At 46.9% G+C, this 22,615-nt stretch overlaps 1 protein-coding gene across 1 annotated transcript in view; it reads right to left on the bottom strand.

Annotated features, from left to right (window-relative positions):
- The window catches only part of PDIA5 (protein disulfide isomerase family A member 5), a 295,349-nt gene that overhangs the window by 101,294 nt on the left and 171,440 nt on the right, over nucleotides 1-22,615 (bottom strand). Inside the window, exon 12 of the mRNA XM_063934059.1 lies at nucleotides 6,314-6,381. Within this exon, the coding sequence (XP_063790129.1) occupies nucleotides 6,314-6,381 (68 nt within the window). The remainder of the gene's footprint in view (nucleotides 1-6,313; nucleotides 6,382-22,615) is intronic.

The raw sequence follows: 22,615 nt of genomic DNA, 5'->3' as shown, positions 1-22,615 counted from the left end.
GACAATCCGCTAACATGACCTCATATCCCAATGTATAACCTATGGATACTACTGTAGACCCTGCAGGAGAAAGCAAAGGTTTTACAAATCACTGATTTATAAACATAGATTCTAAATGAGATTGTACTAATGTAAAAAATAGGATTTTGGTTACCTACCGGTAAATCCTTTTCTCGTAGACCGTAGAGGATGCTGCGGTCCACATTAGTACCATGGGGTATAGAGTTAGACGGGTCCACCAGGAGCCATTGGCACTTGTTTGAGAGTGTGGGCTGGCTCCTCCCTCTATGCCCCTCCTACCAGACTCAGCCTAGAAACTGTGCCCGAGGAGACGGACATCTTCAAGAGAAGTATTTAACACAGACAGTGGTGAGATTCACACCAGCTCACACATACAAGGCACATCAAGCTAACTGAGCTTGAAAACTCAGCAACCGCTGAAATATTACCTACCAAGTAACAATGCAGTACATAACTAAAACAAAGTTGTACTGAACCAAATAATGAAAGCAGGAAAAAGAAGCTTTGGGCAGGCGCCCAGCATCCTCTACGGACTATGAGAAAAGGATTTACCTGTAGGTAACCAAAATCCTATTTTCTCATACGTCCTAGAGGATGCTGGGGTACAAATTAGTACCATGGGGATGTACCAAAGCTCCTAGAACGGGAGGGAGAGCGCGGAAGCTCCTGCAGAACTGATTGGCCTCTGATGATCTGAAGTTCAGTCAAAGTATCGAACTTGTAGAACTTTGCAAACGTGTTTGACCCAGACCAAGTAGCCGCTCGGCAAAGTTGTAACACAGAGACACGCCGGGCAGCCGCCCAGGAAGACCCCACCTTATGAGTAGAGTGGGCCTTGACAGACATAGGACACGGCAAGCCTGCCATAGAATACGCATGCTGTATAGTGAACCTGATCCAGCGAGAGATCGTCTGCTTAGAAGCACGACACCCAACTTTCTTGGGATCATACAGGACAAACAGAGACTCCGATTTTCTGTGACGAGCAGTCCTCTTCACATAGATTTTCAGAGCCCTTACAACATCCAAGGACTTTGATGAAATTGAGGAGTCAGTAGCAACTGGCACCACAATAGGTTGGTTGATATGAAATGCCGACACAACCTTCGGAAGAAACTGCTGACGAGTCCGGAGTTCAGCCCTATCTTCGTGGAAGATCAAGTATGGGCTTTTACAGGACAAAGCCCCCAACTCCGACACACGTCTAGCAGAAGCTGAGGCCAACAACATGACAGCCTTCCAGTAAGAAATTTGACCTCAACCTCCTGTAGAGGCTCGAACCAGTCCAATTGGAGGAACTGCAACACCACGTTAAGGTCCCAAGGCACCGTAGGCGGTACAAAGGGAGGTTGGATGTGCAGAACTCCCTTCAAAAAGGTCTGAACCTCAGGGAGGGAAGACAATTGTTTCTGGAAGAAAATGGATAGGGCCGAAATCAGGACCTTCATAGATCCCAACTTCAGGCCCATATACACACAGGCTTGTAGGAAGAGGAACAACCGTCCCAGTTGAAACTCCACCGCAGGAAATTTCTTGGACTCACACCAAGACACATATTTTTTACAAATTCGATGGTAATTTTTAGACGTTACTCCTTTCCTAGACTGTATCAGGGTAGTAGTAACCTTCTTCGGAACGCCCTTTCGAGCTAGTATCAGGCGTTCAACGTCCATGCCGTCAAACGTAGCTGCGGTAAGTCTTGATAGGCGTATGGCCCCTGCTGCAGCAGGTCCTCCCAAAGAGGAAGAGGCCTCGGCTCTTCTTGCAGTAGATCCAGAATATCCGCGTACCAAGCCCTTCTTGGCCAGTCAGGAGTAATGAGGATCGCTTGAACCCATGTCCTCCTTATGAGCTTTAGAACTCTTGGGATGAGTGGAAGTGGAGGAAACACGTACACCGACTGGAACACCCACGGAGTCACTAGAGCGTCCACCGCCACTGCTTGCGGGTCCCTCGACCTGGAACAATACCGCCGAAGCTTCTTGTTGAGACGAGAGGCCATCATGTCGATCTGGGGTACTCCCAAAGATCTGTTACCTCCTTGAACACCTCCGGATGGAGACCCCAATCCCCTGGATGGAGATCGTGTCTGCTGAGGAAGTCCGCTTCCTAGTTGTCTACTCCTGGAATGAAAATTGCTGACAGCGCCAACGCGTGTTTTTCTGCCCCAAGGATGATTCTCGTTACCTCTGCCAGTGCAGCTCTGCTCTTCGTTCCGCCCTGTCCGTTTATGTAAGCCACTGTTGTCACATTGTCCGACTGCACTTGAATGGCACGATTTCTCAGAAGGTGGGCCGCTTGGAGAAGACTCTTAGTTCAGAATGTTTCATTGCAGCCACCAGAGGAGTGAAATCCCGGCCTTTGGCGACAGACGTATTCTCTGGTGCATGTGTAGATGGGATCCCGACCACTTGTCCAGGAGATCCAGTTGGAAGGACCGAGCGTGAAACCTCCCGTACTACAGAGCCTCATAAGAGGCTACCATCTTCACCAGAAGGCGAATGCACTGATGAACTGACACACGGGCTGGCTTCATGACATCCCGGACCATCGTTTGAATGACCAACGCCTTTTCCTCTGGAAGAAACACCCGCTGCACCTATGTGTCGAGGATCATTCCCAGAAAGGACAACCTCCTGGATGATTCCAAATGTGATTTTGGCAGATTCAGGATCCAACCATGTACCCTGAGAAGCTGGGTCGTGAGTGCTATGGACCGTAACAGCTTCTCCTTGGATGATGCCTTTATCAAGAGATTGTCCAGATACGGAATTATGTTCACCCCCTGTCTGCGGAGGAGAATCATCATTTCCGCCATCACCTTGGTGAATACCCTCGGTGCTGTGGAGAGGCCGAATGGGAAGGCCTGGAACTGAAAGTGACAGTGCAACAGTGCAAATCGAAGATAAGCTTGATGTGGCAGCCAAATCGGAATGTGGAGGTACGCATCCTTGATATCCAGGGATACTAGGAATTCCCCTTCCTCCAGACCTGATATCACTGCCCTTAGAGACTCCATTTTGAACTTGAACTCCCTCAGAAAGTGGTTTTCACTCACCACTGATCTTCAGCTCTGTAAGTGGGTGGAGGCATGCTGCTGGGGTGAGCGATCCCCTGTGGCGGGGAACGATCTATCCCCTCAGGAGCTCAGTGTCCTGTCAGCGGAGATAGTGGTACAGACCCCGCAGGGCGGACAATACTCCCCCCCCTTAGTCCCACGAAGCAGGGAGGCTGTTGCCAGCAGCCTCCCTGTAAAATAAGAAACTCTAAAAACAGGATTTTGATACCTACCGGTAAATCCTTTTCTCCTAGTCCGTAGAGGATGCTGGGGTCCACTTCATGATCATGGGGTATAGACGGTTCCGCAGGAGCCATGGGCTCTCAAGACTTTTTAATGGGTGTGAACTGGCTCCTCCCTCTATGCCCCTCCTCCAGACCTCAGTTATAGGAACTGTGCCCAGGGAGACTGACATTTAGAGGAAAGGATTTACTTTAATACTAGTGGTGAGATACATACCAGCTCACACCTCAACCATGCCGCACAACATGGCATTCAACATAACACACGCCAACAGGCATGAACCAATTACAGCAACATGCTGTAACTAAGAAAACACAACTTGTGTAACTTTAATAACAAAACTGCAGGTAAAGTACGCACTGGGACGGGCACCCAGCATTCTCTACGGACTAGGAGAAAAGGATTTACCGGTAGGTATCAAAATCCTGTTTTCTCATACGTCCTAGAGGATGCTGGGGTCCACTTCATGACCATGGGGTTTATACCAAAGCTCCAGTACGGGCGGGAGAGTGCGGATGACCCTGCAGCACCGATTGACCACACTTGAGGTCCTCATCGGCCAAGGTGTTTGACCCGACCAAGTAACCGCTGGGCAAAGTTGCAATGTTGAGATCCCCCGGGCAGCCACCCAGGAGGAGCCCACCTTCCTAGTGGAGTGGGCCTTTACCGACTTCGGTAACGGCAATCCAGCCATAGTATGAGCGTGCTGAATCGTACTTCTGATCCAACGCGCAATAGTCTGCTTGGAAGCAGGACACCCAATTTTGTTGGGAGCATACAGGACAAACAAAGACTCTGTTTTCTGTATTCAAGCTGTTCTAGCGACATAAATCTTCAAAGCCCTAACCACATCTAGAGACTTTGACTCAGTGAACGTGTCAGTAACTACTGGCACCACAATAGGTTGGTTTATGTGGAAAGATGAAACCACCTTTAGAAGAAAATGTTGACGAGTTCTCAACTCTGCCCTATCTTCATGGAAGATCAGGTAAGGGCACTTGTGAGACAAGGCCCCCAATTTAGACACCCACCGTGCGGATGTCAATGCCAAAAGCATCACCACTTTCCAAGTGAGAAACTTCAACTCTATCTCTTGTAGAGGTTCAAACCAATACGATTGAAGGAACTGCAACACCACGTTAAGGTCCCATGGTGCCACTGGAGGCACAAAAGGAGACTTATCTAATCTCCTATTGATATGATGCATACTATCACGTATTTCTTTCACCCATGCAGGCTCTTGGTGTGCCGGCAGCGCCACCACATTACAACTCTGTGTCCCTAAAATGCCTTCCTCCGGGAGGAACTCCCTGCCTCAGACATCTCTTACACACGTGTACAACACACACTCACAGACACACTGGGGACAGACCCACAGTAAAATCTGTCAGAGGGACACAGTTTAGGAGCAGCCAGTTCACAACCCAGCGCCAAAGAAAAAATCCCTGTGCCGCGTACTTTGTACACAGAGACAAAATCCCTCTGTCGCGTACTCCGTACACAGAAACCTTTAAGCGCTATTATATTGTGCACAATATGTATTAGCACCCATGCGCCCCCTTTTTTCACCCTGATACTTGTTCAGAAGTGGAGGAGGACCAGCTTCTTCTCTGCAGTCTGTGAATGAGAGAAAATGGCGCTGAGTAGTGTGCTGGCTGCCTGAGGAGGAAGCTCCGCCCCCGCAATGGTGCGTTTCTCCTCAGAGATTTTCACATAATATTTATACTGGCGGGGGTAGGGCTGTGTCTTGGCATCTTATGCCCCCTTTTATCCAGTTTATTTGCTGCCAAAGTCGCGCCCCCCCCCCAGCGCCCTGCACCCTGCAGTGCCTGTGTATGTGTGGGCAGCAATGGCGCGCTGCGCTCCCGCCCAGCTGCGCGGTACCTCAGCCGTCACTTTGCTTGATTGAAGATCTGTCTTCATACACTCACCTGTCTTCTGACTTCTGGCTCTGTGAGGGGGGTGACGGCGTGCTGTGGGAGTGAGCATCTAGACACGGCTAGCGTTCAGTTCCCTTCAGGAGCTAATGGTGTCCTGTCAGCCAGAAACAGAGCCATGAAACTCTTCAGGAAGTTGGTTCCTACTTCTGCCCCCTCAGTCCCACGAAGCAGGGAGACTGTTGCCAGCAGTTCTCCCTGAAAATAAAAAACCTAACATAAGTCTTTTCAGAGAAACTCAGAGCTCCTCAGAGTGCATCCAGTCTGCCTGGGCACATTTCTAAAACTGAGGTCTGGAGGAGAGGCATAGAGGGAGGAGCCAGTTCACACCAATTGAAAAGTCTTAAGAGTGCCCATGGCTCCTGCGGAACCGTCTATACCCCATGGTCATGAAGTGGACCCAGCATCCTCTAGGACGTATGAGAAATAAACTTTACTAGAGAAACTCTGGAGAGCTCCCCTAGCTGTGACCGGCCCCTCTGGGCACATTTTCTAAACTGAGTCTGATAGGAGGGGCATAGAGGAAGGAACCAGCCCACACTCTCAAACTCTTAAAGTGCCAATGGCTCCTGGTGGACCTGTCTATACCCCATGGTACTAATGTGGACCCCAGCATCCTCTAGGACGTAAGAGAAAACAGAGAAATCCATGATGTGCAGGGGCTAACACAACACAGCGTAGGGGAAGAAAGATACAACATATCAAAATTCCAGGGACAATTGTGGGATCATTCAGAATATGTATAAAGTTCTCTCACATTTGAAATTATTTTTGAGTGCAACTCTCTTTCTGGAGGGAGGCCTCTACCCAATCCATGTGGACACAAGATAAGTTAACTGACAAGTGATTTGAATTTAAAGGATCAGATGCTCTAAAGACAGGGGATAATAAATAGAGAATACTGTGGACAGTGGAGACGTACATGGAGAATGAGGACTTTACAGCGAGAAGTTTTAGGATAAACATTCAACAGAAGAGACCAGAGGTAAAGCTAGGAAGATAATAATGGCAGAAGCAAAAGCAACAGAACAAATAAAATATAATTTGTACTTACGTTTTCCGCGTGCAGGGTTTCAGCTGCTTTCTCATAGTCCGGTTTCATTTTCTTACAGTGACCACACCCTGTGTAGAATGGAAGAGACTAGTTACCATACAAAAACAGAGCTTCCAAATGTAGACCTTTCAACAACAGCTGAGGTTATTTTAATGAACTAAACTCATCAGTATGACATCATAGTACAAAAAACATTGCTCCCTTCCACAATTTGTCTGGGACTAGGCAATCCAAGAGTGGGGAATGCTCAGTCTCTGCAACGTGAATTCCAAGCAAGGACATAGTTCTAGACTGATCAGCATTATGAGCATACGCTTACTGGACCCTAGCCCAGGTGAGTGGAATAAGATTTTGTTTCTTTCTTTGTACAGTATGAAGTTTTTTGCCCTCTCTAAAAATCATAGATGTCACATTAAACCGGCTTTTAGATTACAAATATATGCCTGGATGTGTATACTCTGCACAAAACACAAAAATACCATACTGTAAAAACAAAATAGTTTAAACAGGCTGGATAAATGGAATAAAAAAAGAAAAAAAGAAGAGACATTTATACAGAAATTAAAACAAAGTTGGATAAACTTCTTCCTCCATTAGTAATACAGGAGTATCACATGACTGTTCTATGCTGCTGGCGGACCATGCTGCTTATGGGATACGGTCATTAGGTCGACAGCACTTAGGTCGACAGTCATCAGGTCGACCACTATTGGTCGACATGGTCACTAGGTCGACATGGAAAAAGGTCGACATGCGTTTTTCAAATTTTTTTTCTTTTCATTTTTTTAATTTTTTCATACTTTACGATCCACGTGCACAACAATTGGCAACAGAAACCTTGAGCGAAGCATGGCGAGCGAAGCTTGAGCCATGCCAGGGACATGGTGCACTAATATGGGTTCTCCGTCACTTTACGATGAAAACTACACAAAAAAAACAAAAAACAAACAAACGTATGTCGACCTTTTTCCATGTCGACCTTGTTCACGTCGACCTAATGACTGTCTCAACCTATTTCAGGTGACGGCCTAGTCACTGTCGACCAATAGTGGTCGATCTAATGACTGTCGACCCTATGACCCTCCTTACATTGTATAACTCTCAGGCTGTGGCTTCCTGCTGCTTCCATTTCCCTCCTCTCATCATGTCACTGCCCCTGTAACATGTAACCCTATCCTCACTAAGATGTCACTAATCTACTGATATACTCTGCGCTGCTGAGACACCTATATAACTCTCGATCTCTGGCTTTCTGCTGACACGTCACTCATCTACTGATAAATGTGCTGCTGGGGACCCTACTTCTTCCACTATACAACTCTTGGTCTGTTGCTCTTTGCTGTTTCCATTCCCTCCTCACATCATCACACTATACTGTACATACGGAGAAAAATCACTTAAACTCCTCATGTACTCTCTGCTGGTGCATTCCAACGATCTGACTGACAACAGGTTCCCTTGCATTTCAAAACTTAAGACATCTAGATAAATGGGAGTTGATAACGGACACCAGCAGCTTATTTCACCCTCATAAACATGGTAAGAATATAAACAAAAGAAACAATAGGTTACAAGTCACACAGAGACACAATTTTTTTTCCCCACTATAACAATAAGAGGAAGATGAGTAATTAATCTGAGGCACCGGAAAACTGAACATGGCTAAAAAGGTACAAAGACAATGATAAAAAGATTTGAAATGACAAGAATTAGCTCTTCTGACAGCTTCAGGTAGGCCACTGCCTCCCACTGTGACCGTTACCTGAATCAGTCACTTCATCTTACAGAGAAATCTTTCATCATACAGAACGATCTGGCGGCAGAGAGCAAAGCTAGTGGGGCGCCAGGAGCGGGAATAGCATAATGCTGTGTATTATGGATACACCACACCAGTTTACATAGACACAACTCCTAACATTTCCTATAGTGCTTTAAATGACTTTCATGGAGCAGACTCTAGAGTGGAATATCAGCAGCATAAATGTAGTTAAATTACAATTAGCATAATTATTGTTCATCTACAGCAGTGGGGAAGGTGCGCTGACATAATCCCACAGCAAGAGCAAGGAAGGCTTTAATAATTCCATTCAGTCTATTGTCTGTACAAAATCAGATCTAAAAACTGTGGCCACATGCAGAGCGATTCTCCAGCATGCCTACTTCCCAGAACAAAATGATGCTTTTAATCAATGAAATAAACATTGAGTCCAATTCCAGAGGCTAATGCTGGGTGCACACTGGCAGGTATATTGGCCAATCAGTTGGTTGTCCAATATATCTTTTGCTGATCTGCAGGTGTGTACAAGCAATATGTCTGTGAAAGACGTCTTTCACAGATATATTGCATGTGCTGTGCAACACAGCAGATGAAAAATATATCTGCAGATATAGTAGTGCATCTTTCAGTGTATGAACAATCCCCACCTGCATATATAGCTGCAGATAGCTCTAACAGCAGATATATCTAAGATATATTGGAGCATCTTTCTGTGTGTATGAACAATCACCATCTGCAGATCGATTGAACTGCAGCTATATCTGCCAGTGTGTACCCAGCTTCACTTGGAGATGTGCAATGGCTGTAAAATCATTTGTCAGTTGTGGGAACAGTGCTGCTGCTTGACTGGCTCTGTGGCCATATTAATACTCTTTGCTCCAACGCAGACTTTATGATGAATTACTTCAAGGGTGTAATACATGAGCAATGATAGGACCAGCCAAACGGCAGAAAGGGCTCTGTCTCTCCTTTTCCCAGTTAAAAGTATAGATTTGTCCCATTCTCACTGTTACGCCACGAAGTGCGAAAAATATTTAATGACTGCTCATTGCAGATCACCTAGTTTACGATCCTTATTTGTATAGATCATTTCTTTATATTTATTAAAAGTCTTAAAAGGGCCTCTATTCTGAAAAATTACTACACTATTATGACATTTCCCTACTTGAAAGGAATATTTATTTTTCTGTACCTAACACACGAGGAATATAGCAGCTTAAAAATAAGAATTTACTTACCGATAATTCTATTTCTCATAGTCCGTAGTGGATGCTGGGGACTCCGTAAGGACCATGGGGGGGGGAATAGCAGCTCCGCAGGAGACTGGGCACATCTAAAGAAAGCTTTAGGACTAACTGGTGTGCACTGGCTCCTCCCCCTATGACCCTCCTCCAAGCCTCAGTTAGGATACTGTGCCCGGACGAGCGTACACAATAAGGAAGGATTTTGAATCCCGGGTAAGACTCATACCAGCCACACCAATCACACCGTATAACTTGTGATCTGAACCCAGTTAACAGTATGATAACAGAGGAGCCTCTGAAAAGATGGCTCCCAACAATAATAACCCGATTTTTGTAATAATAACTATGTACAAGTATTGCAGACAATCCGCACTTGGGATGGGCGCCCAGCATCCACTACGGACTATGAGAAATAGAATTATCGGTAAGTAAATTCTTATTTTCTCTAACGTCCTAAGTGGATGCTGGGGACTCCGTAAGGACCATGGGGATTATACCAAAGCTCCCAAACGGGCGGGAGAGTGCGGATGACTCTGCAGCACCGAATGAGAGAACTCCAGGTCCTCCTCAGCCAGGGTATCAAATTTGTAGAATTTAGCAAACGTGTTTGCCCCTGACCAAGTAGCTGCTCGGCAAAGTTGTAAAGCCGAGACCCCTCGGGCAGCCGCCCAAGATGAGCCCACTTTCCTTGTGGAACGGGCTTTTACAGATTTTAGCTGTGGCAGGCCTGCCACAGAATGTGCAAGCTGAATTGTACTACAAATCCAACGAGCAATAGTCTGCTTAGAAGCAGGAGCACCCAGCTTGTTGGGTGCATACAGGATAAACAGCGAGTCAGATTTCCTGACTCCAGCCGTCCTGGAAATATTTTCAGGGCCCTGACAACATCCAGCAACTTGGATTCCTCCAAGTCCCTAGTAGCCGCAGGCACCACAATAGGTTGGTTCAGGTGAAAACGCTGGAACCACCTTAGGGAGAAACTGAGGACGAGTCCTCAATTCCGCCCTGTCCGAATGGAAAATCAGATAAGGGCTTTTACAGGATAAAGCCGCCAATTCTGACACGCGCCTGGCCCAGGCCAGGGCCAACAGCATGACCACTTTCCATGTGAGATATTTTAACTCCACAGATTTAAGTGGTTCAAACCAATGTGACTTTTGGAACCCAAACTACATTGAGATCCCAAATTGCCACTGGAGGCACAAAAGGAGGCTGTATATGCAGTACCCCTTTTACAAACGTCTAAACTTCAGGGACTGAAGCTAGTTCTTTTTTGGAAGAAAATTGACAGGGCCGAAATCTGAACCTTAATGGACCCCAATTTCAGGCCCATAGACACTCCTGTTTGCAGGAAATGTAGGAATCGACCCAGTTGAATTTCCTCCGTCGGGCCTTACTGGCCTCGCACTACGCAACATATTTTCGCCAATTGCGGTGATAATGTTTTTGCGGTTACATCCTTCCTGGCTTTAGATCAGGATATGGATGACTTCATCCGGAATGCCTTTTTTCCTTCAGGATCCGGTGTTCAACCGGCATGCCGTCAAACGCAGCCGCGGTAAGTCTTGGAACAGACAGGGTCCTTGCTGGAGCAGGTCCCTTCTTAGAGGTAGAGGCCACGGATCCTCCGTGAGCATCTCTTGAAGTTCCGGTTACCAAGTCCTTCTTGGCCAATCCGGAGCCACGAATATAGTGCTTTCTCCTCTCCATCTTATCAATCTCAGTACCTTGGGTATGAGAGGCAGAGGAGGGAACACATACACTGACTGGTACACCCACGGTGTTACCAGAGCGTCTACAACTATTGCCTGAGGGTCTCTTGACCTGGCGCAATACCTGTCGAGTTTTTTAATCATGTGGACGACTTCTGGGTGAAGTCCCCACTCTCCCGGGTGGAGGTCGTGCTGAGGAAGTCTGCTTCCCAGTTGTCCACTCCCGGAATGAATACTGTTGACAGTGCTATCACATGATTTTCCGCCCAGCGAAGAATCCCTGCAGCTTCTGCCATTGCCCTCCTGCTTCTTGTGCCACCCTGTCTGTTTACGTGAGTGACTGCCATGATGTTGTCCGACTGGATCAACACCGGCTGACCTTGAAGCAGAGGTCTTGCTAAGCTTAGAGCATTGTAAATGGCCCTTAGCTTCAGGATATTTATGTGAAGTGATGTATCCAGGCTTGACCCTAAGCCCTGGATATTCCTTCCCTGTGTGACTGCTCCCCAGCCTCGCAGGCTGGCATCCGTGGTCACCAGGACCCAGTCCTGAATGCCGAATCTGCGGCCCTCTAGAAGATGAGCACTCTGCAACCACCACAGGATGGATACCCTTGTCCTTGGTGACAGGGTTATCCGCTGATGCATCTGAAAATGCGACCCGGACCATTTGTCCAGTAGGTTCCACTGGAAAGTTCTTGCGTGGAATCTAACGAATGGGATTGCTTCGTAGGAAGCCACCATTTTTACCCAGAACCCTTGTGCATTGATGCACTGAGACTTGGTTCGGTTTTAGGAGGTTCCTGACTAGCTCGGATAACTCCCTGGCTTTCTCTTCCGGGAGAAACACCTTTTTTCTGGACTGTGTCCAGGAACATCCCTAGGAAACAGAAGACAAGTCGTCGGAACCAGCTGCGATTTTGGAATATTGAGAATCCAATCGTGCTGCCGCAACACTACCTGAGATAGTGCTACACCGACTTCCAACTGTTCCCTGGATCTTACCCTTATCAGGGAATCGTCCAAGTAAGGGATAACTAAAATTCCCTTCCTTCGAAGGGATATCATTTCGGCCATTACCTTGGTAAAGACCCGGGGTGCCGTGGACCATCCCTACGGCAGCGTCTGAACTGATAGTGACAGTTCTGTACCATAACCTGAGGTACCCTTGGTGAGAAGGGTAAATTTTGACATGAAGGTAAGCATCCTTGATGTCCCGAGACATCATGTAGTCCCCTTCTTCCAGGTTCGCAATCACTGCTCTGAGTGACTCAATCTTGAATTTGAACCTCTGTATGTAAGTGTTCAAAGATTTTAGATTTTAGATTTAGAATCGGTCTCACCGAGCCGTCTGGCTTCGGTACCACAATAGTGTGGAATAATACCCCGTTCCCTGTTGCAGGAGGGGTACCTTGATTATCACCTGCTGGGAATACAGCTTGTGAATGGCTTCCAAAACTGCCTCCCTGTCAGAGGGAGACGTCGGTAAAGCCGACTTTTGGAAACGGCGAGGGGGAGACGTCTCGAATTCCAATATGTACCCTTGAGATATTACCTGAAGGATCCAGGGGTCTACTTGCGAGTGAGCCCACTGCGCACTGAAATTCATTGAGAACGGGCCCCCACCGTGCCTGAGCTTGTAAGGCCCTAGCGTCATACTGAGGGCTTGGCAGAGGCGGGAAAGGGTTTCTGTTCCTGGGAACTGGCTAATCTCTTCAGCCTTTTTCCTCTCCCTCTGTCACGAGCAGAAAAGAGGAACCTTTTGTCCGCTTGCCAACAAAGGACTGCGCCTGATAATACGGCGTCTTATTTTGAGAGGCGACCTGGGGTACAAACGTGGATTTCCCAGTTGTTGCCGTGGCCACCAGGTCTAAAAGACCGACCCCAAATGTCCCTTTTCAAAGGCAATACTTCCAAATGCCGTTTGGAATCCGCATCACCTGACCATTTTACTGGTAGAATTGGACAACGCACTTATACTTGATGCCAGTCGGCAAATATTCCGCTGTGCATCATGCATATATAGAAATGCATCTTTTAAATGCTCTATAGGCAATAATATACTATCCTTATCTAGGATATCAATATTTCCAGTCAGGGAATCCGACCATGCCAACCCAGCACTGCACCTCCAGGCTGAGGCGATTGCTGGTCGCAGTATAACACCAGTATGTGTGTGAATACATTTTTGGATACCCTCCTGCTTTCTATCAGCAGGATCCTTAAGGGCGGCCATCTCATAAGAGGGTAGAGCCCTTGTTCTTACAAGCGTGTGAGCGCCTTATCCCCCCTAGGGGGTGTTTCCCAACGCACCCTAACCTCTGGCGGGAAAGGGTATACACCAATACTTTTTAAGAAATTATCAATTGTTATCGGGGGGAAACCCACGCATCATCACACACCTCATTTTATTTCTCAGATTCAGGAAAACTACAGGTAGTTTTTTCCTTCACCGAACATAATACCCCTTTTTGGTGGTACTCGTATTATCAGAAATGTATAAAACATTTTCCATTGTCTCAATCATGTAACGTGTGGCCCTACTGGAAATCACGGTTGTCTCTTCACCGTCGACACAGGAGTCAGTATCCATGTCGGCGTCTGTATCTGCCATCTGAGGTAACGGGCGCTTTAGAGCCCCTGACGGCCTATGAGACGTCTGGACAGGCACAAGCTGAGTAGCCGGCTGTCTCATGTCAACCACTGTTTTTTTATACAGAGCTGACACTGTCACGTAATTTTCAACAGTACATCCACTCAGGTGTCGACCCCCTAGGTGGTGACATCACTGTTACAGACACTCTGCTCCGTCTCCACATCATTTTTCTCCTCATACATGTCGACACAAACGTACCGACACACAGCACACACACAGGGAATGCTCTGATAGAGGACAGGACCCCACTAGCCCTTTGGGGAGACAGAGGGAGAGTATGCCAGCACACACCAGAGCGCTATATATATATACAGGGATAACCTTATATAAGTGTTTTTCCCTTTATAGCTGCTGTATGTTTTAATACTGCGCCTAATTAGTGCCCCCCTCTCTTTTTTTAACCCTTTCTGTAGTGTAGGGACTGCAGGGAAGAGCCAGGGAGCTTCCCTCCAACTGAGCTGTGAGGGAAAATGGCGCCAGTGTGCTGAGGAGATAGGCTCCGCCCCCTTTTCGGCGGCCTTATCTCCCGTTTTTCTGTATATTCTGGCAGGGGTTAAATGCATCCATATAGCCCAGGAGCTATATGTGATGTATTTTTTGCCATGTAAGGTATTTTTATCATGTTTTATTGCGTCTCAGGGCGCCCCCCCCAGCGCCCTGCACCCTCAGTGACCGGAGTATGAAGTGTGCTGAGAGCAATGGCGCACAGCTGCAGTGCTGTGCGCTACCTTATTGAAGACAGGAACGTCTTCTGCCGCCGATTTTTCCGGACCTCTTCGCTCTTCTGGCTCTGTAAGGGGGCCGGCGGCGCGGCTCCGGGACCCATCCAGGCTGGGCCTGTGATCGTCCCTCTGGAGCTAATGTCCAGTAGCCAAGAAGCCCAATCCACTCTGCACGCAGGTGAGTTCGCTTCTTCTCCCCTTAGTCCCTCGATGCAGTGAGCCTGTTGCCAGCAGGTCTCACTGAAAATAACAAACCTAAACTAAAACTTTCACTAAGAAGCTCAGGAGAGCCCCTAGTGTGCACCCTTCTCATCGGGCACAGAAATCTAACTGAGGCTTGGAGGAGGGTCATAGGGGGAGGAGCCAGTGCACACCAGTTAGTCCTAAAGCTTTCTTTAGATGTGCCCAGTCTCCTGCGGAGCCGCTATTCCCCCCCCATGGTCCTTACGGAGTCCCCAGCATCCACTTAGGACGTTAGAGAAAATAGGATTTTGATAACCTACCGGTAAATCCATTTCTCCTAGTCCGTAGAGGATGCTGGGGACGACGTCAAGACCATGCGGTATAGATGGGATCCGCAGGAGACATGGGCACTCTAAAGACTTTTCATTGGGTGTGAACTGGCTCCTCCCTCTTTGCCCCTCCTCCAGACCTCAGTTGTAGGAACTGTGCCCAGGGAGACTGACAAATTTCGAGGAAAGGAATTACTTAACTAGTGGTGAGATATCTACCAACTCACACCCTCAACCATGCCGCACACATGGCATTCAACTTAACACACGCCAACAGGCATGAACTAATTGCAGCAACATGCTGAAACCAAGATAACACAACTTGTGTAACTGTAATAACTAAACTGCAGGTAAAGTACGCACTGGGACGGGCGCCCAGCATCCTCTACGGACTAGGAGAAAAGGATTTACCGGTAGGTTATCAAAATCCTATTTTCTCATACGTCCTAGAGGATGCTGGGGACGACATCAAGACCATGGGGTCTATACCAAATCTCCAGTACGGGCGGGAGAGTGCGGAAGACCCTGCAGCACCGATTGACAAAACTTTAGGTCCTCATCGGCCAAGGTGTCAAACTTGTAGAACTTAGCAAATGTGTTTGACCCTGACCAAGTAGCTGCTCAGCAAAGTTGTAATACCGAGACCCCCCACTCCTAGTGGAGTGGGCCTTTACCGACGTCGGTAACGGCAATCCAGCCGTAGTATGAGCTTGATGAATCGTATTTCTAATCCAACGTGCAATAGTCTGCTTGGAAGCAGGACAGCCAATCTTGTTGTGATCATACAGGACAAACAGAGCCACTGTTTTCTGTATACGAGCTGTTCTAGCAACATAGATTTTCAAAGCTCTAACCACATCTAGAAACTTTGACTCGGTGAATGTGTCAGTAACTACTGGCACCACAATAGGTTGGTTTATGTGAAAAGCAGAAACCACCTTTGGAAGAAAATGTTGGCGAGTTCGCAACTCTGCCCTATTTTCATGGAAAATCAGGTAAGGGCTCTTGTGAGACAAGGCCCCCAATTCCGACACCCGCCTTGCAGATGCCAATGCCAAAAGCATCACCACTTTCCAAGTGAGAAACTTCAACTCTATCTTTTGTAGAGGCTCAAACCAATCCGATTGAAGGAACTGCAATACCACGTTAAGGTCCCATGGTGCCACTGGAGGCACGAATGGAGGCTGGATGTGCAGAACCCCTTTCACAAAGGTCTGAACCTCTGGAAGAGAGGCCAACTGTTTTTGGAAGAACACTGACAAGGCCGAAATCTGGACCTTGATTGATCCCAATCGGAGGCCCGTCTCCACACCATCCTGCAAAAAATGGAGAAAACGTCCTAAGTGAAACTCTTCCGTAGGAGCTTTCTTGGATTCACAGCAAGACACATATTTTCTCCAAATACGGTGGTAATGTTTTGACGTTACTTCCTTTCTGGCCTGAATAAGGGTGGGGATGACCTCCTTAGGAATACCCTTCCTGGCTAGGATACGGCGCTCAACAGCCATGCCGTCAAACGTAGCCGCGGTAAATCTTGGTACACACAAGGCCCCTGCTGCAGCAGGTCCTCCCGAAGAGGAAGAGGCAGAGGATCTCCTATGCGTAACTGCTGAAGATCTGGGTACCAAGCCCTTCTAGGCCAGTCTGGGGCAATGAAGATTGCTCGAACCCTTGTCTTTCTTATGATCCCGAGTACTTTTGGGATCAGCGGAAGTGGAGGGAAAACATACACTGACGGAAACACCCACTGGGTCACCAGTGCATCCACTGCTACTGCTTGAGGGTCTCTCGACTTGGAACAGTATCTCTGAAGCTTCTTGTTAAGACGAGACGCCATCATGTCTATTTGAGGAACTCCCCAAAGACTTGTCACCTCTGCGAAGACTTCTTGGTGGAGGCCCCACTCTCCTGGATGGAGATCGTGTCAGCTGAGGAAGTCTGCTTCCCAGTTGTCTACTCCCGGAATGAATATTGCCGACAGCTTGTAGATGTTTTTCTGCCCAGCAGAGGATTTTTGTCGCCTCTGCCATTGCCGCTCTGCTTTTCGTTCCGCCCTGCCTGTATTCGACTGCTGTTACATTGTCCCCCTGGATCTGCACGGGACGGTCTTGAAGAAGATGTACCGCTTGTTGAAGGCCATTGTAAATGGCTCTTAGCTCCAGAACGTTTATGTTAAGGCAGGTTTCCTGTTGTGACCAACGTCCCTGGAAGTTTTCTCCCTGAGAGACTGCTCCCCAGCCTCGGAGACTTGCATCCGTGGTTACTAGGACCCAGTCCTGAATCCCGAACCTGCGTCCCTCTAGCAGGTGAGAGCTGTGCAACCACCACAGGAGCGAAATCCTAGTTTTTGACGACAGGATTATCTTTCTGTGCATGTGTAGGTGTGATCCCGACCACTTGTCCAACAGGTCCCACTGGAATACTCTGGCATGGAACCTGCCAAACTGTATGGCCTCCTAGGCCGCCACCATCCTCCCCAACAACCGAATGCACTGATGGATCAACACACTTGATGGTTTCAATATCTGTTTTACCATTTTCTGGATTTCCAGAGTCTTTTCCAGCGGAAGAAATACTCTCTGAACTTCTGTGTCCAGAATCATCCCGAGGAAAGACAACCTTGTCGTCGGTTCCAACTGTGACTTTGGGTAATTTATGATCCACCCGTGTTATTGGAGTATTGACAGGGAGAAGGATATGTTTTGTAATAACTGCTCCCTGGATCTCGCCTTTATCAGGAGGTCGTCCAGATAAGGGATTATATTGACTCCTTTCTGACGAAGGAGGACCATCATCTCCGCCATCACCTTGGTGAATACTCTCGGCGCCGTGGAGAGACCGAAAGGTAACGTCTGGAATTGGTAATGGCAATCCTGAACCGTGAATCTCAGATAAGCCTGGTGAGGAGGATAAATGGGAACATGCAGGTAAGCATCCTTTATGTTCACCGACACTAAGTAGTCCCCCTCCTCCAGACTGGCAATAACCGCCCGAAGTGATTCCATCTTGAACTTGAACCTTTTCAGGAAGAAATTCAGATCTTTTAGATGTAGGATCGGTCTGACCGAGCCGTCCGGCTTCGGAACAACAAAGAGGCTTGAATAAAAACCCCGCCCTTGTTGTGACAACGTTACCAGGACTATAACCTGGTCTTGTCATAATTTTTGGATTGCCTCTGCTACTGCTTCTCTCTCTGGCGGAGAAGCTGGCAAGGTCGATTTGAAAAATCGGCATGGGGGAACGTCTTGAAACTCTAGTTTGTATCCCTGGGATACTATTTGCAACACCCAGGGATCCAGGCCAGACAGAATCCAATCCTGGTTGAAGAGTTTGAGACGTGCCCCCACCCGAGCGGCCTCCTGCAAGGGAGTTCCAGCGTCATGCTGGGGATTTGGCAGAATTAGGGGTAGACTTCTGCTCTTGGGAACCTGGAGCCGGTGTGGGCTTCTTTCCCCTTCCCCTACCTGCAAAGAAGGGGGAACCTCTCGCCTTTTTGTATTTATTGGGCCGAGAGGACTGCATTTGCGGGTGATAGGTCTTTTTTGCCAGTGCAGGCGCAGAGGGCAAAAATGTTGACTTACCTGCGGTAGCCGCCGAGACTAACGCATCCAGGCCATCGCCAAATAAGGCCTCACCTTTATATGGGAGAGCCTCCATGTTTCTTTTGGAATCTGCATCCGCGTTCCACTGGCGAATCCATAACGCCTGCCTAGCCGATACTGCCATGGTAGCGGCTTGTGAACTCAAGAGTCCAATATCCTTCATTGCTTCCAGCATGTAGGCGGCAGCATCCTTGATATTCCCTAACTTAAGGAGTATCTCATCTTTATCAATCGTGTCAATTTCTGATGACACGCTTTCTGACCATTTTTCAATAGCATGACTCACCTATGCGCAGGCAATAGTGGGCCTGAGCAGTGTACCATTGGTAACATAAATGGATTTCAATGTCGTTTCCATTTTGCAGTCTGCCGGCTCTTTAAGAGATCCCGTGCCAGGAGCAGGGAGAATTAACTTCTTTGTCAACCTGGAAAGTGCACTGTCTAACACAGGGGGTTACTCCCATTTTTTCTTGTCTTCAACCGGGAAAGGATAAGCTATGTGAATCCTTTTGGGAATACGACATTTTTTTATCAGGATTCACCCACATCCCTTCAAACAGAGCATTTAGTTCGTGTGAAGGAGGGAACGTGACTTTGGATTTCTTTTCCTTACAAAAATAAGCTTTCTCCTGAGGTACAGCAGTGCTTTCTGTAACCTCCAACACGTCCCTTATAGCCACAATCATATATTGTATACTTTTTGCCATTTTATGATCTATCTCTCTGGATTCACTATTGTCGACACAAGAATCAGAATCCGTGTCGGTATCAGTGTTTACACCATTTGCAAATGGTCTCTTATGTGACCCAGAGGGGCCACCCGCATAAGGAATAACAGCATCCTGAAAAATCACATCTTCTACAGATTTTATCCAGCATGCAGCCTTAGATTCAGACTTATCTAATCTACGGTTAATCAGATGCATACTGTCACGCAGCTCTTTCACCCATGCAGGCTCTTGGTGTGCCGGTAGCGCCACCACATTACAACTCTGTGTCCCTAAAATGGCTTCCTCCGGGGAGGAACTCCCTGCCTCAGACATGCCTCACACATGTACACCACACTCACAGACACACTAGGACTTATTTTGGGGACAGACCCACAGTAAAATCTGTCAGAGGGACACAGGATAGGAGCAGCCAGTTCACAAACCCAGCGCCAGTATTGCCTGTGAACACAGTATGTCTACAGCCCAAAAGCGCTTTTAAATAGTAATATACACTATCAAATGCACCACAATCGCTTTGTGCCCCCCCCTTTATAGCACCCTGTACTTGTCAGAAGTAGAGGAGAGGACCAGCGTGTTCTCTGCAGCCTGAGGAGAGAGAGACAATGGTGCTGAGTAGTGTGCTGGCTGCCTGAGGAAGAAGCTCCGCCCCTCAGTATCCATGACAATATTTATACTGGCGAGGGTAGGGCTGTGCCAGCGGCATCTTTTGCCCCCTTTTAGCCAGTTTGAGGTATTTTTCTTGCTGCCCAGGGCGCCCCGCCCCCTGCAGTTCCTGTGTGTGTGGGCAGCAATGGCGCGCTGCGCTCCCGCCAGCCGTGCCGCACCTCAGCCGTCACTTACTTGATTGAAGATCATTCTTCTCATACTCACCTGTCATTCTGACTTCTGGCTCTGTGAGGGGGGTGACGGCGTGCTGTGGGAGTGAGCATCTAGACACGGCTAGCGTTCAGTTCCCTTCAGGAGCTAATGGTGTCCTGTCAGCCAGAAACAGAGCCATGAAACTCTGAGGAAGTTGGTTCTGCTTCTGCCCCCTCAGTCCCACGAAGCAGGGAGTCTGATGCCAGCATATCTCCCTGAAAATAAAAAACCTAACATAAGTCTTTTCAGAGAAACTCAGTAGAGCTCCTCAGAGTGCATCCAGTCGACCTGGGCACATTTCTAAAACTGAGGTCTGGAGGAGGGGCATAGAGAGGGGAGCCAGTTCACACCCAATGAAAAGTCTTTGGAGTGCCCATGTCTCCTGCGGATCCCGTCTATACCCCATGGTCTTAATGTCGTCCCCAGCATCCTCTAGGACGTATGAGAAATAATGTTAATGAATAATCTACTGTTAAAAAAACAGATCTACATTTAGTAACAGGCTGGAGCTTTTCTCAGGTTAAAATCACTGGTAATGGACTGCAAATAGTCGATATATTGTAGAAGGTTCTCTTTTGTTTTTGTTTTAACTACACAATGACTTCTTATATTGAATAATGTACAGTACAACAGTAAGCTGCAGTTTTTTTCCCTGAAGCTAGCATTAGCCTTGAAAGTTAACTGGGCGTACAAAAGAAACAAGCACTGAAAAATGTATACATTCAAAACTGTATTTGTAGCATATGCATCTGGTTATAAGCTACATCGATTTCATGCACCTGCCCTAGAGTGGGTGAAAAAGATAGGTGTATAGACACTTATGTGTTAAGTCTGAACATGACGCATTTGAGTATGCATGCACTCACTGGACTTTACCTATGTGAGAATGCCCCTTCACTCCTGAGAAGCGCCTATTCAGTAGTAAGGGAAGATGTAATTGAAACGCATAGCTTGAATTTGCGTAGCCTATTATTGGCACATTCACAGTACAACTTCACGTCAGATACACTCCATAAATAGGCATACATTCAACGCTGCGTCATCCCTTAAGTATATAATGTGAAACACTGTCACTTTGGTGTTGTAGGTAACTGGGAACTTTGAGTCATATTCTACACAAGTAAAGTCTCTACAGCTCCGTACAGACATTGTAGAAATAATAGGATTTTAATTACCTACCGGTAAATCCTTTTCTCGTAGTCCTTAGAGGATACTGGGGTCCACATTAGTACCATGGGGTGTAGACAGGTCCACTAGGAGCCTTGGTCACTTTAAGAAATCAATAGTGTGCACTGGCTCCTCCCTCTAAGCCCCTCCTACCAGACTCAGTCTAGAAAATGTGCCCGAGGAGACGGACATATCCTAAGGAAGGATGGAACAGAACAGTGATGAGATTCGAAACAGCACACACAAACAAGAGACTAGGGGTAAGGGCTCACAAGCCAAAGTACAGGTAAATATATTTATGTTGAGACCCCCAGAGAAATGATTAATTTAATTACATTCCGAGTGTCAGGAAATGGGGGGTGCTACCACAGACACAAAGAATGCAATCACATAATTCAAGAAGAGAAAGAAAATGTCCTCAATGTGGTGCACAAAAAAATTACACAGTAAGCGAAAATTGAGTTAAAAACTATTAGAAGTATCAAAAAGATTAGGATAAGTAGAGGGCCCTAGCACCTATTAATTTGCTATATATACAAAATTACTCTAACTGTGAGGTCAAAAGACCAAGGTGTATGACACTTTATAAGGATTTTGGGGACTCTACCCATTAGGGTACATTATAAGGTGTATAGTTACACGTAAAAAGAGGAGTCCATAAGATCCCACTGATTCAATAGTTGTTAACATCCTTTGGGGATTATACTGTGCCTGAGATCAGATATTGTATCATAATATATAAATACATTAAACACAGGCTTCCTTCTCCATTTTTTTAATTACTTAGAGAAATATCTCAGAGTCTTTTCACATATAGCGATCTTTTTTAATACACATTTTTATTCTTTTTGACACTTCTAATACTTTTTAACTCAATTTTCGCTTTTTATGAATATTTTTTATTTAGAATACTAATAAAAGTTATATTTTAGCTACTGTGTAATTTTTTGTGCACCACATTGAGGACATTTTCTTTCTCTTCTTGAATTATGTGATCACACAAACAAGAGGAAAGCATACTAACCAACTTGAACAGGAACAGCAACCGCTGAACCAACAACATTACTTAACGAAGTAACAGCAGGAAACACGAAGCACTGGGCAGGCGCCAAGTATCCTCTACGGACTACGAGAAAAGGATTTACCGGTAGGTAATTAAAATACTATTTTCTCTTACGTCCTAGTGGATACTGGGGTCCACATTAGTGCCATGGGGATGTACCAAAGCTCCCAAACCGGATGGGGAGTGCTGAAGTTCCTGCAGAACTGATTGACCAAACTGAAGGTCCTGAGAAGCTAAAGTATCAAACTTGTAGAACTTG

This window comes from Pseudophryne corroboree, chromosome 7, assembly GCF_028390025.1.
Source record: "Pseudophryne corroboree isolate aPseCor3 chromosome 7, aPseCor3.hap2, whole genome shotgun sequence".
Classification (NCBI taxonomy): domain Eukaryota; kingdom Metazoa; phylum Chordata; class Amphibia; order Anura; family Myobatrachidae; genus Pseudophryne; species Pseudophryne corroboree.
This window is presented reverse-complemented; position numbering and strand designations above follow the sequence as displayed.